General features: G+C 37.1%; 2 protein-coding genes across 4 annotated transcripts in view; both read right to left on the bottom strand.

Annotated features, from left to right (window-relative positions):
• Positions 1-1,680, bottom strand: part of smtna (smoothelin a) — a gene marked incomplete at its 3' end in the record, with an annotated part of 2,231 nt that extends 551 nt beyond the window's left edge. The window contains exons 1-6 of the mRNA XM_079256343.1: positions 1,629-1,680; positions 1,007-1,120; positions 681-756; positions 471-599; positions 344-398; positions 1-87 (exon numbers count right to left, since the gene is read on the bottom strand). The exon at positions 1-87 is cut by the window's left edge and continues 31 nt beyond it. Of these exons, the coding sequence (XP_079112469.1) occupies positions 1-87; positions 344-398; positions 471-599; positions 681-756; positions 1,007-1,093 (434 nt within the window). The 5' untranslated portion in view covers positions 1,094-1,120; positions 1,629-1,680. The remainder of the gene's footprint in view (positions 88-343; positions 399-470; positions 600-680; positions 757-1,006; positions 1,121-1,628) is intronic.
• Positions 1,681-3,617: 1,937 nt separating this feature from the next.
• On the bottom strand, positions 3,618-11,168 carry slc35e4 (solute carrier family 35 member E4; the record flags this gene model as incomplete). Of its 3 annotated transcripts, none has more annotated exons than XM_079256193.1 (3): positions 3,618-7,069; positions 9,467-10,077; positions 11,138-11,168. In XM_079256193.1, the coding sequence occupies 2 exons, from the start codon at positions 10,056-10,058 to the stop codon at positions 6,537-6,539; spliced, it is 1,125 nt and encodes a 374-aa protein (XP_079112319.1). In that variant the 3' UTR covers positions 3,618-6,536. The 3 variants fall into 3 exon arrangements, with proteins under 3 accessions (XP_079112319.1, XP_079112318.1, XP_079112317.1); XM_079256192.1 differs by lacking the exon at positions 11,138-11,168 and adding an exon at positions 10,174-10,302; XM_079256191.1 differs by lacking the exon at positions 11,138-11,168 and having other exon boundaries at positions 9,467-10,094.
• Between the last annotated feature and the right edge of the window lie 3,148 nt (positions 11,169-14,316).

Below are 14,316 nucleotides of genomic sequence, written 5' to 3'. Positions count from 1 at the left end.
TCCAGAAGCATTTGTTTGACGTTTTTAACGTTGGGTGCAGCAACAGTGGGACATTTCTGGATTGAGGCTGCAGCAGGACTGGCATTGCTAAAAATAAAAAACAGAACCATTAAGAGTAGATGCAAGTATGGGTTCTTCAGTACAAGCCCTTTCCTGTAGTGTCTTTCAGCTTAAAAAAAGAAATAACCCCCCCCCCAAAAAAAAAAAAAAAAAAAGGTCCCGTTTGCAAATTAAACAGTCTTAAAGCCTGCTACTATGCTAGTAATACAAAAATGTTTCAATAGTTTTTACCCTGTATTTTTACAGTGTATGATTGTAAACATACAAACAAACTGTGACTCACCTGCCTGCTGTCCTGCTGAGTGGTTTGGATGATGATGAATACTGGCTGGTTGCCTCTAAGAACATTAGAAGAGTGACATTTAATGCTTTGAAATAAGCAGACGATATAAAAAATATCCCAGACTTACTGCTCGCTGATAGCTGTGAGTTCATGGACGCTCTTCCAACGCTAACAGCACCACCTGTTGCTCCTCCTTGACTTAGTCCCTGCTGTCTCAGTTCATGCTGCCTTGATCCTCGCTCCTGCTCCCGTTTATCTGATGAAGGACAAGGAAAACTCAGAGACAAAGCTAAATGTGTGGTGTATTGCCACTTTATTACAGAACTTTCATTTATACCTCTCTTTTTCTTGAGCAGGTTCCTTAATGCAGCACGAATCATACGTCTCTCTTCAAAATCTGTTGCAATGTCCAGCTAAAGAGATAATTACAGGCAAAGAAACAGATTAATTCTTTAGAGAAACTTAAACATTTCACATTTCTATGTTTAAAGAAAAAAGACAAGGGCATGGTGGCGTTCCTTTTCATAACTTGATTCAGAGTGAAAGCATGAAGCGTAAGAGATTTTCTTTCTTGAGGAAGGAAATCAAGATAATAAATGGTGGTTAAACATTAGTTTAACTTGTGTTTTCATAACAATGCAATGATGAGTTTAACCAGCTTACCATCTCATTTAGAACTTTTTCATCCTCAATGGAGGCCAGTTTGTCACTGGTCAGCGATGCTGGTCCGCCCGCAGTTTCTGACTCCATGTCTGGTGAGTGAATCTAACACTGGTCCTGACACATGTTGAAAGAAGCACAATTCCAGGTGATGTTTTTTTCTAGACAAGAACTAAAATATACAAGACAATTTTGGCATTTAAAAGTTACAACTTCACATAAAGTTTATAATTCAGAAAGATTTTGTTCTTTAAAATGTCCCAGACAGATCACACAGCTCACACTTCTTCTACTTGCAGCCTGTTGAGACTGAAACATAAACAGTTGCAACTCCTTACAGATACACAGTGTGCAGTCATGCTAAGAAATGTTTTTCCTAAAGAAGTACTCCTCTGTGTTTCTCAGCGACTGACTGACTGCAGCACAGTGGGGGCATAAACACGTACAAATATAGTAATATCAGGAGGCTGCTAAAAGAATCTGATAAAGTGAAACTATGCACTGAGACCCCGACAAGATTTCTTCACCACAATATTACAAGACGGAAAGAACAAAGTGACAATATATGAAAAATGGCAAATTCAGATGAAGGACTGGTGTCTGCAGTAGTGTCCTTATGGCTTACCTGTTGTCAGGATGCACACCAGTCTGTCTTGTGCCCGTCTCCTGGATTCAGAGCTCCTGTCTCCCGTCTTCGTTCCTTCTTTTAACTTTGTGAGAGAACTCAGAGAGCTCAGCCCTGACATCACACCTCACACCACAGTGCTTCTTAAGGATGCATGTTTGGAGAGAGAGTGGAGCTTGCTTATACCAACCACCCAAAATAGGATGGAGAAGGAGGAAGGACAAACACAATGAGTCTTGGTCCATCCATCTCTGTCACCTTCAGCTGTGTCTCTGATGCTCCTGCTTCTGGATCCTGAATGTCATCATGGCAAAAAGTCACGGAGTATTCCCTTGCATACCTTTCGTTGTTGTTGGCGGAAGTTTGACTTCATTAGGTTTTAACAGCAGGCTGCAGCAGGCAAATAACATGGGTGGGAAATTAAGGGTTAATGGAGGCAAATAGTGAAGAGCACTGCCTTATTCAGGCAAAACGGGCGAGCAGGAACTTTGTTTACAGAAGCAGAGGAATCTGTAAAAGGAGGGACAGAGCATATTTTCTGAGACAAATTAAAAGACATGCATCTGGTAAGCAACTGGATAACCAAAATACCTCCTACTTCAGCAGGGATCATCTTACATTTAAAAGTTAATTTATATGCTGGGATGGAACTAAAAAAATAAATGAAAAAGCTGATAAACAGCGCCATCAAGTGGCGGAACTCTTAAATAATTCCCAGTCTAAGAAAACATTTGGTTCAGAAATATTTTGACCCAGCATCAGAAAACCCATAACTATTAATAATGCTATTGATAAAGATTTCAGTAAGTTTAAATGTCCAATTGAGCTATAACAGTGTTTTAATATGTGTACAACTATGTATATATGCACTATGCGCATGCAAATGGCATTCAGTCATCATGTTCATGTAAAAATTGCTACTGTGAGATATGACATAAGGAATTCAGCTCTTGCCAGAAAGATATATTGGACTGGAAAAATAAGTAAATGGATTAGTTTAGTGATGGGAATATTGCTATTTAATCCTTTTGTTAAGGTGATTTATGAAGCACAACATGCCAAACATTTACTCGCTTGTTGAAGGGAACTTCTTATATTAGCATTAAAAAAAAAAACAAAAAAAAACTATGTTGCATGATATTTGATGTAACATAAGAAACAAAAAAAAAAAAAAAAAACACGTGTAAATGTTTGCTTTAAAACCTGAGACTGTCATTCAGCGATTGTGATGTGATTCCTGTGCTTGCTACTCATTTCACAGCAACGCTGGCTTTTACAACGAACTAACAACTAGATTTGTGGTCCCTTCTCGTCCTTCCAGAAGATGCACCATACAGGACAACTTTTAACTTTACTCAAGTTACCACATTCATTTTAAATGCACACAGGCAGAGAGATGGCTACAATGTTTCTGGATTACGTATTTTTGTTTTTCTCATATTTTTCTTTTGGTTGAGTATATGCTTCTATTTATTGATGCAACTATGAACTGCACACATAAGCAATGGTTTTGTGAAGTTCTTGAAGCCATTGCAGTGATTTAGGCATGTGAAGATTTCTTTTTAAAACTCTGCTCTTAGAGTTCCTTAAAGGCCCAGCTATTCTCTTTAAATCTTCTGTTTCAGAATATGATAAAATCCCCTAAATATTTGCTTTTTAAAAATATATACATATTCAGTTTTACCCAAACCTCGTGCTGTTGTCGTAACTTAATCCTAAATTTTCATGTTTACATTTTTTCTTCAACAGCAGTCTACATTTCTTTTCCATTCTTTTGTGGCTCCTGTCCTATTATCAAACTAAATATGAACATATTTCTCATAAACAATTTTTCACTTTCTACAACTGACATTTTAAAAATGATAAAGTGTCAAATATCTGCAAATAATGGAACCATGTTTTTATTTACGCATCAAACAGTTTTTCTTTTATTTTCTCATTACAGTGTATTTAAGACTGTGAGATCTTTTTGATTAGCGTCTTTTCATTTTTTATGAACTCAAACATTTTTAACATGAAAACATTTCCTTTGTGGCAGTCGGAAGAAATACTTCAACATAGTTACTACCTCAACATCCACAACGTGACTAGCTTTAAATACACACCGAGTAAAAAAAAAAACAAAAAAAAAAAACTGAATCATTGATGAGGTTCTTGGTTTTTTCCCCATTTATTTGTTGCTTTAGTCCATTTTTTTTTTTTAAAGCAATAGTGCATCACAATTTTATGAACCATCCATATCTTTGCCCCAAAACAGAACCGGATGTGTTTTTTTTAACTAATAAATTCAGATCACTCCTTTCTCTTCTACATTATGTCCAAATAAGGCATGAGGCAAATGTTTCATTCTTGAACCAGTATAGCTTAAACCAGCTGAAAAGGACTACAAAATACATAAATATAATAAAATAACTATTTACATACAAATAGCTATGCAAACAATAAAAAAAATTATACATATTTAAAATTAAAAAAAAAAAAGTACAAATGAACCGTACGCTTTGAAGGCAGCATCTTCGTACCCTGTCAGTGCAACAGCATCATCTCCTGACTCTACATCTACTCAGCATGATATTCATAAGAAGCAGCCAAACCTGGCAACTGACACAAAGCTGTAGCCAATAAGACTGTTACAAAAAAGATTCAAATCGTGACAATATGCATTAAATGTTTTTTAGTTTTCCCATATTATTAATTGAACAATCAAATTAATTCTCCATTGAAAAAATATTATTTAAGCACGTATATGTGGCATCATCATAGTCCTTACAGATGTTGAGACACTGCCTGATCTTAGACTAATAGTTAATGAATTAACACATTGCACATGCTATTAAGTCTTTGAGGTATTTATGTTAAAGTTGGGACATTATATCATACATAATCTTTAAATGTGTAACCAATGCTAATGATGAAATTTTGAACCCAACCAGACATAAAACTGTTTTCAGCTGACTGTGACTTATGAAAAAGCATCCTAAATATGGTCTTTGTGAATAGCATCTGAAACGTAAGCTTTGTACCATTTCCTGCTGCAAAACTTCACAAAAACACAGTGGATGTTATAAAAATCTTTCCGCACAGCTTTGCTGTTGTGTTGTTAGTATATGAGTAAGTGACCAATTATTGAGGGTAGTCACTGACAGAACCTGTATAGTAAGAACATTAAAAATATCAAAACAACACATCAAAAGTAAACATTTGGCATACCAAACATGCTGGAGGACAAGGAACTTACTATTTACCTTCCTTCTGCCTTGTTTTTTCTCTTATGGGAACGCTACAGGAGAGACCGGTGCTGTCAGTTATTATACAAACACAGTTACAAGACACTTGAGGACCAAAATATGAAGCTTTGAAAGTCACTGATTGCTAAGGCCCTGATTTTAAAAAAATAAAAAAAAATCAACATAATTATCAATGATTTGTTGAAAACCACAATAATGTAAACAAAATACTTTCTAAATACTGAAAGACATCTGGGTATATTTGCATGCACAGCAATATTCCCCATAAGGCGCTGCGCAGCATACACTACTATTTACAGACATATGGCCTAAGCTCCAGTGAAGTTAATGCAGAACAGCATCGCTACAGGGATGAAACAGCCATGCATTTTGAGACAAGAAAGCCCAGTAAGTCATCATGGTTTGAGAGAAAAGGGTGCAATAAAGGCTATGGTTGGGCACAACAAATCACAGTGTTGTAAGAGGAACTAAGGTAGGTATGTAAATGGGATTATGAATTCTATACTTTAAATATCCATAAACACACATTACCTCATAATCAGAATATATTCTCATTAGAATATTGCTGTTCATGTAAACATACATTACCAGTCAAAATATTTGGACACATTTGCCCATTAGATTTAAAGTGAAAGTGTTCATATTTTTGACTTGTACTACAGCTACTATCCATCAAAAATATTTTTTCCCCTTTCATTTCTTTTTTACTTTCAAAATATCAAAAATGTCATTGGTTTGAAGGTGAGGGTTTAAGAAGAGACTTTAAAAGGACAACTTATTCTCTTCCACTGGGATAAAGTGGCTAAAGTTGAGTGACACTCCTTAGAGAACTTGTGAAACTAATTATTGAGGTTCTCAGCATGGAGAGGGGCGTACCATCTGAAGAGATGGAAGTAATTAGAAAAATTCTACTGGGACAGCCTTTTTAGGTTGATGTGAGGACAAAATCTAGGTCTTATAGGGAAGTTACACTGAAGTTCATTGTGGGGGACAAAACATAAAAGCTTCTTATGAAAAATGTGCTTCAGACGACAAAAAAAAAAGGCGTCTCATAACACGGAAATGTTAGCTTTGTCCACCATTGTAAATTTCAGTTCTACAACATCCACTCTCTACTATACATACAAACAATAAAAGCTGCCGGAAAACCCAGTCCCTTACTATGGCAGGGCCAGGTGAATATCACATAACTGTACCATAAATGTGTCTACTTAATACAAATTGTGCCTGCTAAGATTCCTTAATGGAGGGGCGTAACCCAGCCACTGTCCATATTCACCACAGTCACCCAAAATGATGATTAAAGCCCTCTGAGGTTGAGAACATTTTTCACAGTGGAGTCTTGTGAGTGACAGAGCGGATACCTTGTGAGGTATCTAACTGTTCGGTGTGCTAATGCATGCATATACTGCAGTAGGTTATATAGGAGTGGTTTACACATAAACAGCTGACACTACCCGTCATTATGAAACATAAAGGCAAACTTTTCCCACTCTGCAGACTGCCGTTCTGTGTAACCAGAAGACAGATATATTGGAACAGTGAGGACTTTTTTATGATCACACTCCTGCTGGTTTTAACCAAATAACTGCTTAAAAGGACAGGGGACACAGATTACAGTGCATTTAGTTTAGTTTTCTTCCTCCATCACACGAACATTTCAGTCCATTTTATCTTCCAGCTTCCCATCAACTCTGTCCTGATGATCTGGGATTTCCGATGCCTCAGTTTTGCGCAAGTTCTCTCTGCTTTCAGTGTGAAAACTCACCTCTTCTGATCCCTTAGCTTTAGATCTGCGTGAATCCAGGTAGCTGACAATAAACTCAGAGTTCTGATAAATGAGCATTCCAGACAAGGTGAGCACTGCCCCAGCACAGCTCAGGGCAGACAGCTCACTGCCAAAAAGCAGCTGAGACAACAGCAAGTTTCCAACCACGTTCAAGTTACCAAGGATGTGCAGAGTGACAGCTGAGGTGAGGGTGATGACGCAGCAGCTGGCCAAGTTGTACATGACAGAGCCCAGGCAGCTGAGCAGAATGAAGATCCACAGACGATGGTCATAATGCAAAGGTGACTCCAGCAAAGCCCAGTTTTCTAAGGCCAGAGCGGCCACTGCCAAGATGCAGAAGCTAGGAATGGACATCAGGTAGAGCAAAAACACAGAGTTGATCTTCTCCTCCTGGAGTAAAATGCCTGAGAAAACAAGGAAATAAAAAGTGTATGACTTGTATACATCCATTACAAAGCAAAGGAAAATAAAGAAACTGTAATAATAATGTTAACAACCAAACTGAGTTAAGACTGAAGTGAAGAAAAAAAAAATTCTAAAATGACATTTTCTACTAAGAGGAATTACTTAGGGAGACAGTGAGAAAACACAATCTACTTATTATTCTGTGGTTAACAAAAATTATGTAGGAGCTGGAATCACAACAATAACAGAAACACATATAGTGGCAGCAAATGCGGCAACAGGTCCTCAGAGACCTGCGCTGCAAAAACAAAAACACTAAAGGGCTTTGTGATGATAACCAAAAGCTGGTATGCAAATAAAACCACAGAAAATTTCACATTTGACAACAGAGGATGTCTTGAACTTGTATGTCAACTTAAAAGGCTAAAAATCCCACAGGGTTTACATCTTACACTTTTTTTTAATCATATTAACATGGTGTCAAAATGTTCATATCTTGGAGTGTCACCATTAGTGTTTGCAAACTGTGACCTTCACACCAACTCTTCTCACACAGTGTTTTTATAGTCAAAATAACAGGAACAGACTAATCAGCTGTCTTTCAAAAGGCAACAAGCTTTGAAGTAGCTTTTATTACAGGCAACTGATGTGGCATTATGTAAAGCTTATGTAAAATTCCTGACAAAATGCACAAGGAAAAAGCACATAAGGGCCTGACGACAAGCTACGACAACATAGCTGGATTTATTTTTACCTTATGGTCATGCTGGTGTGTGTCATGGCATAAAATTTGATCTTGGGGTCACAGACTGTAACACTAACTACCATAAAGCCAGAATTTTTGTTTTAGGACAGACATTATCAACACAAAAGCATATCAAATGTCAAACACACAGTCTCAAATGTTTTGCAGGTGTTTAAACAAGATAAAGAATAAAGGCAGAGTTTGCAGATTGGTGTTGCTTAATTGCTATGTTTATGAACATCCCAGATGGCACAATCACATGAGATCGCCTCTAGCTCACAAACTGTAAACATTTAATCACTGTGTATTAATTTACACTGGTACCTCTGTGAAAATTAACACAACATAAATATCCTACAAAAGTGTGTCAGAGGTATCATATACACTCAGGGGAAAATGTTACTACTACAAGTGGTGGGGGTGAAAATAGCCTCTTGAAACTTGAAACTAGATTTTAGGACATAAAGTTTTAGTCAGCAGCTTCCATCTGCTAGACCATGTTTATAAACTTATCCAAATGAAGTAATGCTACGCACATGTTCTTTGTAGTTATTTTAATTTTCTGAAGCCCAATTTATTATTAAGGTAATTTAAATGGTGACTCTACTAGTCGTGACCTGCTTCTGTAACACTGTGCCCCCTCTACACCTCCAGACAAAGTATGAAGCATTAGAGTCACCTGAGCAAACTGAATTTCTGATGTGTAACCTAATATAGACAGGGTTTCTATACACTTATAGAAATTCACTGTTTTCTTTTCCTTTTCTGACAGCTACTATTTTATGGCAGCTAATGACATTGGCGTACATAATCTCATTTGTGATGTAAGAGGGTTCCAGAAACCAGCTTTAAAGCAATTTATGTACAAATGATTCAGAACATTAGATAAATGAGCACACTGTATATAATTAGTTAGGGTAAAAGCTAGTCCACATGACATCAATACAAGCAGGTTATATGTCCCTTTATAAAGACATTCACTCCAATTGTTTTGTCTGCCGAATGACTGTTAATCAAATAAGAATTAGACTTTTCTGGGAACTTAGCACTTTTATCTAACCTTTCTAAACCAGCTGAGGAATATGTCCTTTGAATGAACCCACTCTGATGTGTAGCTGAGCAGTTTCCAAACAATTCCTTGTATGCTTTTTGCATAAACAGCTAATTTAAACCAGAAACACTGACAGCAAATGTAAACATAATATCTAAAAAGTAATAATAATATTAACTAAATTCATGTATAAATATTCAAAAAAAGGATTAATTTATCACATTTGTCATCGTTTGCATGATGGGGATCACAAGATGGCCCCTTTTAACATTTGCAGACTTTAAAATCTTATGCAATGACATAAGAGATCAGCCTGTCACCTGCACGTACCACTCAGGCCTATAATGGTGTTTGTATTATGTTCCCTAAGCGACAAGAAAGTATGCTGGTGTTCTATTCAACTTTAATGAGTCAGGTGTTTTTCCCAGACTGTGGAGTGAATCACCAAATAGTGAAAAGTTCCAGGACCACAGAATGCTGCGGTGCTTGGAGAAAAACCCTCTTATGTGTTGGCATCTGCTAAATATAGCTGAATGATTTCATAGAAGTTATTTCCTGTAAAAACACAACTCAAGAATATTCAGTAAAAGTTGTACTCACTCTGCTGAATGGACTTGACACCCCTCAACATGGTTGCTGCAAACACAAAGAAGCAGCCAGTCTGATCAAACTGGACTTCTCCCATAATGCTGAAGGATGCACCCAGGCAGATGGGCATCATAGCTGTGTATTTGATGATGTGATGCTGTTTCCCGAGGATCAGAGTAGAGATGGCCAGGGTAAATAGAGGGGTGGTAGTGTAGATCATTTGTGCAAATGACAGCTGGACATAGTTCAGACCCATGTTCCCAAAGGCGATACTGGCACAAAATGTCAGACTCAATAGGAATACCTTACATTTTGCACTGGGGGTCAGGTCCTGCTCAGCAGCCCCTCGATGGCGGATTACTCGCAGTTTGATAAGCCCATAGTCCACCACTATGGCTGTCAGCATGTGCAGTGCTGACAGCAGTAGAGGGTACCTGAAGTTGTAAACGGCAAATATCCATTTGTTGAGGCTGGATATGGTGGTGCCAGTCACAAGCCAAACGATGACAGCTGAGAGCAGATGGAGCATCTCTGCCAGTGGCCTCCTCCTTCCTCTCTCTTGCAGAGTCGCCTCGCATTTTGAGAAGCCATCGGCGCTGATCATGTTCGTATCATTGTCCTCTCTGTAAAGCAAACACATGTTGAGTGCGCTCCTCTCATCTCTAAACGAAATGTACAATAAAACCGGGAAGTTTAGAGGTAAAATCGCAAGAAATAACCTGCCACGCAGCTTTTTCTCCCCCAGCAATAGCAAGGCTTTGTTGCCTGACAAAAGATGCGTTTTTCAGCACCGCCTATGAACACGTGTTTCTATTTTGCAGGACTGCCTGGTTGTGTAACGCGCCCTGTGTCGGTAAAATGACTTGCGCTTCCGTGGGAGGACGACAGGAGAATGGAAAACTGTTCAGGGCGGTCTTGAAAACATAGTACGCCTTCTTCACGACGAAGACTCAGCGGATTGGTCGTTTTTTCTGTCATGCAGCAATGAACTGACACTGACGGAGCAGCATGATGCACCAAAAACACTGGTGTACACATCACGGAAGATGAGTTACTGGACGTGACTGAAGCTAAATAGTTATTTGTAGTAAATATAGTTCCAGTTGTAGATGCTGAAATTAGAATATGTTACACGACAAACGAGGTAGCTTTTCCCCTTAATTTCGCATTAAATAGCTGCTTTCTTCTCTGACATGAGTTGTGATTTTCATCCTCTGCAATAAATTAAACTTAAGTTGATCACAAAGTCGACCTCGCGCGCTATGCAGCCCTGTATGACGCTGAGTCGCTGTTTCATTCATGGCAGTGTGCGGCTTTAGAATAACAACAGTTTCTATTTAACACCGAAATGACATTGTCAGACAACAACGCTGTAGGACTGTCGTTTGATAAACTAACAGAATTACAGTGCTTACGATGTTTGACCTCTACCGAGGACTGAAGTGTCACTTGACAAACTGTAATGTCATTCCTAGCTTGTGTTGTCATGCTAACGTTAGCTAGCAACCCTCTGGCACTTGTTAGCAAATGGTGTTTTGTTGTTGTTTTTTTTTTTGCTTCAAAACAAAGCAGCAGCCGTTTCTCTTTCTTTTCTTCACACCACATGCAACAACGTCCATTCACCCCCCGTGAATAATAGATACATTCCCGTATAATTTAATCAGCGAACATCTGTGGTTTTACCTCGCTGCTCGGAGCTCTTTGCCAGCATCACCAAACCTCCGTCAGTCGGTCATAGCGCGCTGACAGCCAGGCAGGCGGACCGAGGCGGACGCGGTTGTGTCTCATTGGACGGTTCTTTAAAGGGCAATGCCACTCTTTTAACGACAACTTATTTTAGTGAGCAGTTTCTAAAAATATGAAACCATCCTCTCCTGTGGATGTGTGTTTGATGACAATAACTTTAGGTTAGTTAAAAAAAAAAAAAAAATCACGTTCTGTATTTAACCACAATACTTTGTGTGGTCAGTTGTTGCTATATACAAATAATGGCAATCTTGAATTAACACATGTACTCAACATGACCTACTTATTGCATAATATTCTGATATTAATACTTTTTATTACTTTAAAGTAAAAACAAACAAACGAAAAAATGGCAACGTATGCAAAAGATGTATGGGACATCCTTACTTTGAATTCCTCACATTTTTATTGTTTGTTGAGGCTGAATAAAAGCTTCATTATTTGATATGCAATAATGATGATGATAATAATAATAACGATGATAATAAACACCACTTTTATTATTAGTATCATTATATCATTATTATGTGTAAAATGCTATTACAGGCCATAAAAATGTTTTATGATGTTTGTGTTAAAGCAAAATATAACAACAGGGACTCATAGAGGGGAGGGAAAGTTGAACATATAGAAGTTTTTTAAATGTTGTCAAATGAGAAATAATTGAGATGTTAACTATTTTAGATAGTGTTCTGTTTTTTTTTTATTTATTTTGTTTAGGGTTGTTTTTTTTTTTTTGGTTTCCTTTATAATTTCTCTCTTATAAGAAAGAATGCATAAGTAAATAAGAACAAACAAACAGATAGGACAGTAAACATGGGCATAGTGGCAGCTTCATATTTTTATTTAATCTCAAAAATGTAAAATTTCTGAGGTAAATGGGCACAAAAGGCGAATTCACATCAGGTTTCAGTGATAATTGACAAACAAATTTGCAAGGTGTAGAGGCTTAGTGCATAAGCACTCCAAAACCATGCATAGCTATATGCTGCTGTGAAAACCATTTATAATTAGATAAACATGAAATTGTGATTATTGGAACAGCCTCTAATTTTCATATATACTTTATACAGTATCTCATAATCTTATATTATCCAATTGTTTCCCCATCATCTCAGTGACTGTAAACAGCCTGAAATTTCTTGAAGATTATTTATACATAACTAGAGATTAATCAGGGGTTTGAGAATACATATTCATGAAATATGAAACAATGTTTTTCATTGTTATAATAACTGAGATAAATCTATTTCTATTATGTTGGTGCTATATACAGGCCACAACCAACAACGCAGTAATACATGTTCATCATGCCCTGCAATAATACACAGTAAGGTATGAATAAACAGGAAATAATTGAGTATACTGTTTTCCCACTCATTTACACCAGTCTTTAGTACTGCACAAAACCCTTTAATTGTTTCAATAAGACTTTATTTAATTGTTTTTTGATAGAATTATTTCTGATAGAACTGAATTCTGTTAATATAACATAAATTTGATGGTTTGAAACATCTTGTTGACCTTGCAGTCTGTATCCCTTGCAGTCTGTATTTTGTGTTATTGCTGAAATATAGTATGTTAGAGAAGCAACACAATTTTTTCAATATAAATCCTCATTAGAGATACTAATTTCTAACACATTTACAGGGGGAAGCAAATTTGTTGCTACTTACCAATATGATAAACCCTGACATTCAGAGTAAATTTATTGCAAAAGAATTCACCCCAAAATATACAAGTACAAGCAAAAGAAAATGTGCCTTTCAGACTGTTCTAATCGATACAAAATATTTTTGTATGCAACACTCACATGGGATTTACTACTATTATACATACAATTAAGGCTAAAATTACCATAAAGCACCAATATAACCCTTTTACCAAAGGAAATCCTGGAGGTTTATCAGACTTAAACATCAAATAAACTAGATTACTTGAGTCTCAAAATATGTTGATAGGTACTCCAAATATTTCTTATAGTACAGAAGGAGTTTTTTTTTTTTGTTTTAAATAACCTTCAAGTTGTTTTTATCTTTTTTTGTAAATTTCCTCAGTACCCCACACCAAATTTTCCATCAGCAGGTCGCTGGGTGTAATGGCTGCTTCAAGCCATTTTTAGAATAGTTCTACAAACTTGCCCCCCCCCCCCCAACTTTTCAAGTTTCTCTTGTTCTTCTGCCTGAAGACTTCAGGCCATTCAAGTTGGATGGTGAGCAATGATGTTCATCCAGTTTTAGGTCAGTGTGTTCTGGAGAAACTCTACTGCAATAAAGTCCACACTCATCTGAATCTATCCAATGTTTTCATGAGGTCACTACTAAATTTTGTTTGTCGCTTTTTTTGCTGGTTGTATTGTTAAAGGTAAACAATAGCCACAACCTGAGACCCTGTTCTGACTACTTCTCCAATTCTGTTGCAGAAAATCATCCCCACATATTGATGCTGCCATCACCATGTTTATGTGTAAGAACAGTATCAGGAAAGTAATGAGCAGTACCTGGTTTTCTCCACACTCACTGTTGTGAAAATGTGTTACAATCTTTCTTTCAGATCAGACAATATTCTCTATTTTGGTCTGGTTCATTTAGATTCTTTTTGACATATTCTTATTGAGCAGTCCAGTGTCTTTTAGTGGGGAATAATTTCAGCCTACCAACATCAACTTAAAGGCCTGCTTTGGTGGAGGATTGCACTGATGGTTGTCCATCTAAGGTTAGTTTATTTTTACAAAAAAAGCACTGCATCCATAATTACCATAGTTACTGGTAACCTATCTGATCCAGTTTTTCATCCTTGACAACACCGTTTTCTTCTGCAACCAGATCTGGGTAGTCTGTTGGTGCATCTGAACCTCTTAAAGTCTAAAATTACAGTTTACTATTTCTTCTTTCCTGCAAAGCATTTGGGTATTTTTAATGCTGAATAGTTTTTTTTGTATCTTTCGTCACTTCTGCCCATTGATACAAACTACACATGCATCTAAAGACACATCTCTTAACCCAGTTGTTTGGTTTTCACACTGTCAAACCACCATCAGACCCTCTTAATAGTGCTAAATTAATCCAATCAGGCACAAGTGGACTTCAGATAGGTTGTAGAAGCATCTCATGAAT

Source organism: Telmatherina bonti (assembly GCF_933228915.1).
Source record: "Telmatherina bonti genome assembly, chromosome: 17".
Taxonomy (NCBI): domain Eukaryota; kingdom Metazoa; phylum Chordata; class Actinopteri; order Atheriniformes; family Telmatherinidae; genus Telmatherina; species Telmatherina bonti.
This window is presented reverse-complemented; position numbering and strand designations above follow the sequence as displayed.